Source organism: Leiobunum rupestre, chromosome 3, assembly GCF_980474605.1.
Source record: "Leiobunum rupestre chromosome 3, qqLeiRupe1.1.hap1, whole genome shotgun sequence".
Classification (NCBI taxonomy): Eukaryota; Metazoa; Arthropoda; class Arachnida; order Opiliones; family Sclerosomatidae; genus Leiobunum; species Leiobunum rupestre.
Window position 1 is genome coordinate 62,355,056 of NC_143386.1, and position 10,619 is coordinate 62,365,674.

The 10,619-nt window shown below is 38.9% G+C and overlaps 1 protein-coding gene across 1 annotated transcript; it reads left to right on the forward strand.

Moving 5' to 3' along the window:
• The first annotated feature begins 1,229 nt into the window (after window positions 1–1,229).
• LOC149954152 (uncharacterized) lies at window positions 1,230–6,677 on the forward strand. Its single transcript, XM_090169857.1, has one exon. It carries the CDS (start codon window positions 1,230–1,232, stop codon window positions 6,675–6,677), a length of 5,448 nt encoding a protein of 1,815 aa, XP_090025983.1.
• The last annotated feature ends 3,942 nt before the right edge of the window (window positions 6,678–10,619 follow it).

A 10,619-nucleotide genomic window follows, 5' to 3' on the forward strand; every position in this document is an offset into this window, starting at 1 on the left:
CACTTTGAGGCATTTTATCCCTTTTTTGGGATTTTCCGACTTAAAAGGGATTTGATTTTGAAAGAGAGGGAAAAAGGGAAATATAAGGATTTTGGGAATTTTCCTAATTTTCGCTAGAAATATTTTGGTCTAATAATAATAATAATAATAATAATAATAAAAAGCTTTATTCGGATATTCCCATTCAGTTAAAACTGATTTACAAGGGAGTCCTAGATTAAATTAAATACTAAAATAAATAAATAATAAAATAATTGTTGTCAACAAATTCAAAAGTCAATTAGAGATACTGTCTCTTAACATTTAGTTTTAAATGAAGAGAGCGACAAATTCATTTTCATCTCATTGTCTAAGCTATTCCATAATTTTACACCTATTGTTTTTAAATTCTGTTCACTAAATATATTTTGTTTATAAGAGACCGAAAAATTATATAAACTACCTCTGTTTCCATATCCATGCAAGTTTTGTTAAAAAAAAATCATTAATATACAATGGAGCTATTTTGTTATAAGCTCTATACATTTGTTAAAAAACCGCCTCGTAATTTAATTAAAATGTTTAAATCAAATGTCGTAAATAAATAAAAATAATAAAATGTAAGTGTAGAACTAAAATTGTATAATTTAAAATAAAATCCAAACATGTATAAATTCCAATTGCAAAAATAATATCTTAAAAACTTTCCAAATGTAAAAATAATCCTCTAAAAATGTCTATTATATTGTAACGCGTAGGCTCGGTTATCGACGTGGGATTCTTGGAACCGGGGAAATGGACAGCGCCGATTTGGCGCTAAAATTTCGCCACTTTGAGCCAATTTCCCCCGTTTTCCCCAGGCGTCCAAGATTCCCGCATCGAGTCCGTTGATTTCACAACCGAGCTTTCTTTCATTTGTATTGTAAAATGTATTGGCACTCTCGACCTAGCCTCGAAGTCGACAAGGATGGAAAAAACCACCATTCCTAAAAATAAAACTAAACTTTAAAAACAAAACTTGTCATTTTACTTAGATAAACTTTAGTCCGGAACAAAATCATATAGGCGCAATTAGAAACCTCCCAAAACAAAACGATAAAAAAAACCTTATATCGTTTTTCAGTCGGCGATATAAAGTAAAATATAGCTCTCCCTGAACCAAAAAATTAAACCAGAGAAAATCGGTGTAAACCCAAATCCAAATTTTCTACATGGTGCCGAAACCCGGGAACTAAACGTGGAAACAAAAAATGCCTAACCAACCGGACGATCTAAGTGAGGATAAATCAGCTAAAACTTTAACCAAAGCCCAACAAGCGCGGTTGGACAAACTAACCCTTCTGCGCGCTTCAAGAGCCTGTGCCCGAGATGCGGCTAAAAGAAAAACAAATGATCTCGACGCACTCCTAAAGAATTCAACGACTTCAGCGGACGATCTGGAAGACAACTTAAACATTCTACTACAAAAGGAAGAAGAACTCATCGATATCGACGGAAAAGTAGAATCTCTCATTGACGACGAGAACGACCTCATTGCCGAAAGAAACGAGGCGATCACCGAACGAGAAAGAATCATCCTCTACAAGTCGAAAACGACGAGAGCCATCAGGAAAGCCACCGGACAAAACAGCTCCAGCTACGGTGGATCAACCCTGATCGCGGGACCATCGCCGCTCAACCAACAACACGGCGCCGGAAGCGGTGGAAATCCAGGCATCAAACTTCAGCCGATCCCACTCAGCGTCTTCAACGGGGACCACACCAAATGGCCGAGCTTCTGGGCGAGGTTCAAAGTCACCGTCGAAGACAACCAGCGGTATTCGAAGGTAGAAAAAATGATTCATTTAACTTCTTATTTAGAAGGAGAAGCCCTTCAGGCTATCCAGGGGTTCCCAGAGCTAGATAGCTCTTACGATGAAATTGTAGATTTGTTAAAACTAAGGTACGATAAAACTCACGTAGCTATAAATGAACATATTACGAAATTAATGTCTATACAACCAGTTTACGAATCTAGTAACGTAAAAGAGCTACGTCGTCTTTTAGACACGTGCGAAATTAGCTTAAGATGTTTAAAATCGTTAGGTGTAAAAACAGCTGCTGAAAAAGCCAGCTATGTCTGTCCCGCATTGTTGAGATGTCTCCCGCACGATATAAGAACCGAATATTTCCTTAAAAATAAACCAGGTACTAGTAAACACTGGGACGCGGAAGAGTTGATAGCATTTTTTAGAGAACAAGTTGAATGCAGAGAGATGGCCGATTTAATGGGTGGAAAGCAGAGATTAAACAAAAACGTATACCAAAATTCTTACGATAAACCAAACTATAAACCAAACGAAAAACCAAAATGGAAAAATAGAAACGAAAACAGGCATACAGGGGGCTCCGCTTCTACGTTGTCAGTTCAGGCTCAACCGCAAGGTTACGAAATGTATTGCATATTTTGCGATGCAAAAACTCACAAAACTATAGAGTGTAAAAAATTCACGTTAGAGCAGAAAAAACAAATCATAAGGGATAGTGCTAGATGTACTAATTGCCTAAAATTCAATCATACTGCCGACAGTTGTTTCTCAAAATTTAAAAGCTGTAAAAAATGTCATAAAAGAACCCATAACTTCGCGGTATGTGATCAAAACGAATCGCATTTAAAATCCAAAACTCCCGAAGATAAAAATACTTTACGCGGTACCACGTCGGTAGTGTCGTCAGTAAAGGGGGGCGCAAAAATAGTTCTGTTACAAACGGCTACGGCTATTGTCCGGAATCCCTCTTTCCCCGAAACCCATGGGGTGGCGAGAGCGCTGTTGGACGGGGGGAGTCAAATCAGTTTCGTCAGGGAAGACCTCTCTAGACAATTAGACCTCCCGATTATCGGAAAAGAAAATTTAGACGTTTTTAGTTTCGGAGATAAGAAACCAATTGAAAGAAAAACAAATAGGGTAAAATTAACTTTAGAAAACCGCGACGACCCAAACCAAAAAGTCGAAATCCAAGCGGTAGAGGTGCCCTTTATCTGCCACGCTGTGCCGTGTATGGATAACTTAGAAATTGAAACCATTATGAACCAAAAAGGCCTACAATTAGCTGACGAGTCTAATCCATCCGGAGAAACAAATTCCGAATTACAAATCTTAATCGGAGCGGATTATTATTGGCGCGTAGTGTCTGAAAAAAGAGAAACTGAAAGTTTCAGTCAAGACGTCGTAGCGATTAAAACTATTTTGGGCTGGTCTATTCAAGGACCTATAGGGGTATCAAAAAATAGGTACGCTGAAGGCTCAGTCACTACTATGTTAATTAGCTTAGGGCAGAAACAAATAAACGATAGCCTAAACAAATTTTGGGATCTAGAATCCATTGGGATAGAAAATGAAAACGCGAAAGACCCAGCGAATGACGTAACAGTAGCTAGATTCTTCGAAGACGTAGAATTCACGGGGGAACGGTACTGCGTTAAATTCCCCTGGAGGGTAAGCAAAGAAGCTCTGCCTGACAATTTCTCAATAGCTGAAAAAAGGTTACAGGGTTTAATTAAAAAATTCAAACGAGACCCTCAATATTTCTCCGATTATAAAAAGGTAATCGACGAACAAATAGAAACGGGTGTAACTGAAATAGTTCCTTATGAAAACGTTGAAACCAAAAAGGTAGGGACCTATTACGTACCACACCAGGGGGTTGTCAGAGCAAATGTCGCCACGACTAAACTTCGCGTGGTACTGGACGCCTCCTCGGGAAAACCATCTCTAAACGACTGTCTCGAGCCAGGCCCAAATCAAAACCCAAACATTCTCCTCCTTCTATTAAACTTTCGTAAGCATACCGTAGTGGTGGTCAGCGACATAGAAAAGGCTTTTCTTCAGGTAGCTTTAGACGAGGGGGACCGGGATTCTGTCCGTTTCTTATGGATTAAAGAATTAAACGGTGAAATAATCGAAAACGAATACGCAATTTTAAGATTGACTCGCGTTCCGTTTGGTGTCACTTCTTCCCCATTCTTACTGAGTTGCACCATCAAATACCACCTGCAAAATTCCAGGGGGGCGGACGAGAGAGTCATTGATAAACTAAACAATGATCTTTACGTTGACGATTTTTTATCGGGGGGAAAAGACGTCGAAGAGGCCTACGATATCTCGGTTGGGTCAGCTCGTGTCTTAAATGGAGCGGGGATGAAATTACGTAAGTGGGCAACAAATTCCCCAAAACTTAGGGAACTCTGGAACAATCATTCCATTCCGGGGGAAATCGAAATATTCGAAAAAGTAGAAGAGGAAAAACAAACCAAAATATTAGGATTAAATTGGGATCCCAATTCAGACATTTTCACCTTTGACCTAAGTAAACTAATAGCGGTCGTAAGTGCTCTTAAACGGACTAAACGACAAGTTTTAAGTCTCGTATCGCAAATCTTCGATCCGATAGGCCTATTAGCTCCATTCACGATTCGCGCTAAAATCCTCTTTCAGGAGATATGGAAGCTAGAAAAAATAAACTGGGATTCGGAATTACCGGAAGAAATAGGTACGCAATTCGAATCTTGGTGCGCAGAGTTACACCTACTGCATGAAATTAGAATAAACAGACATTATTTTCGCGACGCGAACCAAGATGTAGTCCAACTTGAATTGCATTGTTTTTGCGACGCTAGCGCAAAAGCTTACGCCACTGCTATTTATGTAAGGTACGTAACAAAAACAAACCAAATTGGAGTTTCCCTAATAACGGCCAAATCGAGGGTAGCTCCCCTAAAAGAAAAAGTACTTACGCTCCCAAGGCTCGAATTAATGGGATGCCTTTTAGGCGCTAGATTGACCAATAGTGTGAAGGGGACTTTCGGGGAGGAAATAACTAAATTTTATTTTTGGACCGACTCGACAATAGCTTTGTCGTGGGTAACTGACTCTCCAAAAATATGGAAACCCTTCATATACAATCGAGCTTGTGAGATTCAAACTTTAACTAGAAACAGCGAGTGGGCGCACTGCCCAGGGGTAGATAATCCCGCGGATTTACCAACCCGAGGAATTAAAGCCTCTAACTTGCCAAAAAATAAACTGTGGTTTAACGGACCACCCTGGTTGGGAAAAACAAAAGAGCACTGGCCAAAAACAATGCCAGAACCCAATTTAAAATTAGTAGCCGAGGAGAGGCGAAAACTAGTCATGTCGGTGAACGTAGTCAAAACTGTAGGGGTGCAAAAAATAGTCGATTTAGATCGAAGTAACGCCCTAGATAAAATGTTGCGCGTAACAGCTTACGCGTTAAGATTTGTAAAAGCGGCTAGGAAATTAGGCAAAACTACAGGCCCTATAACCGCGGAAGAAATGAAATACGCGGAATTAAAATTCGTAAAAGACATTCAGGCCGAAGAATATCGCCCAGAATTAAAATCACTCGAAAAGGGTGAAAAAGTGCACCCTTCGTCCAACATCGCTTCTTTAAGCCCCATCCTAAACGAGGGGGGTATTATTTGTTTGGGGGGTCGCCTCGGGGAATCCGAAGACCTGACATACAACGAGAAGCACCCCATCATTTTAAACAAACTTTTTCGGTTTTCAAAATTATTAATGATAAGAAGTCATACTCAAGTTAATCACGGGGGAATCGGAGACACCATCGCCCAATTAAGGGAAAGATATTGGTTGACGGCCGGTAGGCAGTTGGCCAGAATAATTGTAAAAGATTGCCCAAAATGTAAACGGTTTAAAGCCAAACTAGGCGAAGTGCCTACCGCTCCGTTACCCAAAGACCGTATCAGCGAAAATCCTGCTTTCTCCATTATAGGCGTAGATTTTTTCGGTCCTACAATGATCAAAATTGAAAACAATAAACAAAAGGCGTACGTCTTGTTAGCCACATGCGCCGTTACGCGAGCAGTTCATATTGAACTCCTTCCATCACTCAGCACTCGAGAGTTTTTATTAGCTTTTAGACGCGTGATTTCCCGAAGGGGTTTACCCAGTGTCATTTATTCAGACAATGCCCTAACTTTTAAGAAAGCTGATAAAGAATTACAAAAAATATGGGAGAAACTCAATGATGCGGAAATAAAAGAATTTTTTGGAAATCACGGTATAAAATGGAGTTATATAATAGAACGATCAGCTTGGATGGGGGGATTTTGGGAGCGTTTAATTCGCTCAATAAAAACATCCCTAAAGAAAACGCTTGGTACAGCCTTGCTAAACTATACAGAGATGGAAACTGTACTCTCCGAAACGGAAGCTATAATAAATTCGCGTCCCATTTCGTACACTTATAATGACCCAAATGAACCATCACCTCTCTGTCCAGCTGATCTAGTAATTGGCCGAAGATTAACTTCGTTGCCACCTCTCCAATTTAAAGAAAATCTTACAATTAAAAGAGATCAATTAAAAATTAGACAAAAACATCGCGAACAAATTATGCAACGAATTTGGAAAAAATGGCGGCATGATTACTTGATGGAATTGAGATCAGCTCATCATGCCGACCCGAATAAAAGAAAATCTACATTGTTTAAAGTAGGAGATGTTGTAATCGTCTATGACGATAAAATACCACGTCATATGTGGAAGTTAGGAATTGTCAAAGAAATAATTTTAGGTAGAGGCAATAAAATTCGTGCCTGCATTGTAAAAAATTCTAAAGGATATGACATTAAACGTTCTGTGCAGCACTTAGCAAATTTAGAAATTACTGATTAAAACATTTCTTTCTGGTGATAATTAGCATTATCACCGGGGGGAGTGTTAAAAAACCGCCTCGTAATTTAATTAAAATGTTTAAATCAAATGTCGTAAATAAATAAAAATAATAAAATGTAAGTGTAGAACTAAAATTGTATAATTTAAAATAAAATCCAAACATGTATAAATTCCAATTGCAAAAATAATATCTTAAAAACTTTCCAAATGTAAAAATAATCCTCTAAAAATGTCTATTATATTGTAACGCGTAGGCTCGGTTATCGACGTGGGATTCTTGGAACCGGGGAAATGGACAGCGCCGATTTGGCGCTAAAATTTCGCCACTTTGAGCCAATTTCCCCCGTTTTCCCCAGGCGTCCAAGATTCCCGCATCGAGTCCGTTGATTTCACAACCGAGCTTTCTTTCATTTGTATTGTAAAATGTATTGGCACTCTCGACCTAGCCTCGAAGTCGACAAGGATGGAAAAAACCACCATTCCTAAAAATAAAACTAAACTTTAAAAACAAAACTTGTCATTTTACTTAGATAAACTTTAGTCCGGAACAAAATCATATAGGCGCAATTAGAAACCTCCCAAAACAAAACGATAAAAAAAACCTTATATCGTTTTTCAGTCGGCGATATAAAGTAAAATATAGCTCTCCCTGAACCAAAAAATTAAACCAGAGAAAATCGGTGTAAACCCAAATCCAAATTTTCTACAACATTAGTACCAATAATGACAAATAATAATATTGTTTTAAGGTGAGCCAACCCAATTCTTTTCGAGCTTCAGATACTTCAAATACCGCGCCTCTACCTTTATTGGAATCCACGAATGAAATTAACTGGGATTCGGAAGTGTGTCATAGATTTTAAAATATTTTTAAGAAAATATTTTTTTTAATGTATTATAAATCTTATTGTTTTAGTTAAAAAATTGTGAAAGGGATAAAAAGGGATTTATTAGAACCGACAAAGGGAGCAATGGGAGTGTCCAAGTGGAAGCACTGAGTGGGAAATAGGAATAACCGTTTCAGACAATGGTTGCGGTTGTTAATCGACCTTTTGAAATTTTTCTTATGAAAATATTTTTCACTCTTCAACCGGTAACATTCGGTGTCCGTTTCAAAAATATTGGTCAATCTGTGTATTCTACCATTTTAGCCATAGAATAAAAATTGTTTTGAAGTATTTTAATTTTTGGGGTTATATAAATGTGTACCGATGAAACTAACCCGTGGACCTTGCCGGATATAAATCTCAAACAAATATTAAACTAGTGGCATGTTCACCGAAACCAATGGTTGTATGTAAAATTATTTGGGTTTGTGTTAGAGGTCGGCAGTCGATTAATTTTTATCCATGAATAAAATAAGCTCGGCTATATTTAAATAATATTTATTTAAATAACCAATAGTTGAATAAATATTGTAAAATGTTTAAATAATCGAAAGTGAATAAGCCTATTATTTAAATAAAACAAACAATTTTTTAAATAAATACCACTTTTATTCAAATAAATGTTTGGTTGCGTAAAAAAACATAATTAAATAAGTTAAAATGATATTCTTTTGACCAACGTTTTTTAAATAAATCGGAAAATTTGTGGATAATGAATAAACAATTCCGAACACTAGTTTGTGTACCACTCTCCGAACCAAAATCCTGGCTACGCTACTGAGAGATACATACAGGAAAACCAAAGAAATCTACAAATATTAATCGCTGGAAGTCGAAGAATGCATTTGTTGTTCGTTGTTGACGAAAACTCACTATTTTAAAGTCATATTTCCCGTATGGCGAAGAGGAATTTACTCAGCTAGGTTAATTAGAATAAGTAGGGACCGTAGCAGCGGCGAACAAACAGCGTGACGACTGAGCGAATAAAATCAAGCGGGAAATATAGCGATTGTTTGGAAATAGACGGATTTCATTGTAGTAAACTCTACACAAAGGGACGGTGGTTATACGGAGAGATCCGACCCCCCAGTGTCGTCAGGGATCCGGTACGCGCCTCCCCCCAAACATCCTTGATAGACTACGGTTACATGGAGCTCGAAGCGTCGACGTAAGGAAACGTCGACGTTTATTTTTCTCATGTAACCGCACGAACGTTGACGTTCGAAGAGATACGTCGACTTAACGAAAACTACGTCGAACCGTCGATTTAACGCCTTACGTCGACGTTCGGCGCTGCGTGTAACCTCTTTACGACGACGTTTCCTTGGCCAGTAGGGATATTTCCTACCGCATATCCGACTGTTCCGAAATAAATTCGTTTTAATTTGAGTTTTTTTATATTTATTTATATTTTTTTACTATTTATATTTATTTTTATATTTATATAATAATTATATAAATATTATTTTATATACTTAATTTTATTTCCTATTAATTTATAAATAATTTCAAATATCCCAAACAATTTACTAACTACAAATTGCAATTTATAATTTATGAAACTTTTTAAATTATACTGAAAATATAATGAACATAATTTATTATTAATTTATATAATAAATTAATCAACGTATGAAAGATGTCATTTTATATATTATTATTATATGAAAAACTTGATATATTTATATTTAAAAATGTATTACTTTATAATTGAATAGCAATAGAAACTGTATTAAAATGATATACTAATAAAACGCGAGTAAAGCATATTTTTAAGGAGCGCCTGGAGGGAAAAATCCGTAGTATTTTTTGAAACGACGATCATGTAACCGCTCCCCTTTTCGGAACGTCGACGTTCCCTTACGTCGACGTTCAGAGCCCCATGTAACCGTAGTCTATAGAGCCAACCGTACGACGCACACTTGACACGCGTAGAGTATTTTCGAATGGAGGAAAAAGGAAATGAAAACTGTTCGAAGCAGCAACAGCGTTGGCCGATATATCATCGTGACGCTTTTTCGTAGTCGTGGGCGAAAAATAATAATAATAATCCTAGAGCGGCCTGGCGAAACGTTGGTGGCGGCCTCTTCGTTTCTTTTTCCGTTGGCCAGAAAAACAACTTTACCGGATGAACGAGATCTCTCTCGCTCTCTGTTCCGGCGAAACGCGTAATTTCTCCGGCAGGGAGCGTCGCCGTCGATGCGTCGGTTAATTTTGATTGGTTGCGGTTTGACGCTCCCCGACGCGGACGTCGGAGGAAGCCAACCGAACCATTTTCGCCTATCCTACCGAAACAAGTCCTAATTTCCAAAACAATACTGGACGAAAAACCGTGCCTCGTGATGCCATAATAGACACGTTAGGAAATAATTTTTACCAGGCAACACTATTCTATTCTGGGTAGAGGGGGTAGCGGAGAGGGGGTGGAAATAATGTAAGCGCGTGAGAGGGATATTTTATAACGTAGCGTGTGAGCGCGAGCGCCCCCCCTCCCCCCCAGCCCGTAAAAGACAACAAGGCGTCCTTGATAATCGCGCGTTTCAGTCCTTCCTCATTTTCTGCTCACATGAGCTAATCACCCGGGGTTCGGGGCTTTTTCGCGGTTTTTATAATGCTCGGGCGAAGGCGCAAAAACCTTCTCTCTCTCGCAATAAGCTTTCCCTCCCCCCGTCTCCAAAGCCGCCCGGGTCCCCCCCTACGCAACTTGGCGAAAAATGAAGAGGAAACTATCGGCGTCGCTATAAGCCCGCCCGAAGGAGATATAATCCCTCTCTCTCTTGCCCGGTTTTCCCTTTCTCGTTGCCAGTCTCCTCGGCTGGTTCCAGGCGTTTTCCCCAACTCCCCACCGAAGTAGACGGTGCCGCCGCCACGCGGAGAGTTGACGTAGCTGTACGCCTAGGGGGAGCTCCGTTTTATAACTATACCCCCCGAATGTTTCTTACAAACGGCCCTCTATGTCCCCCGCTGAGTAAAACTCGCCCGGTTTTCTTCATCTTCCCTTTCTCTCTCCTCTTTCAGTTGCCATCTTCTTTTAGGCCCTCTTTCGTTATTTTTT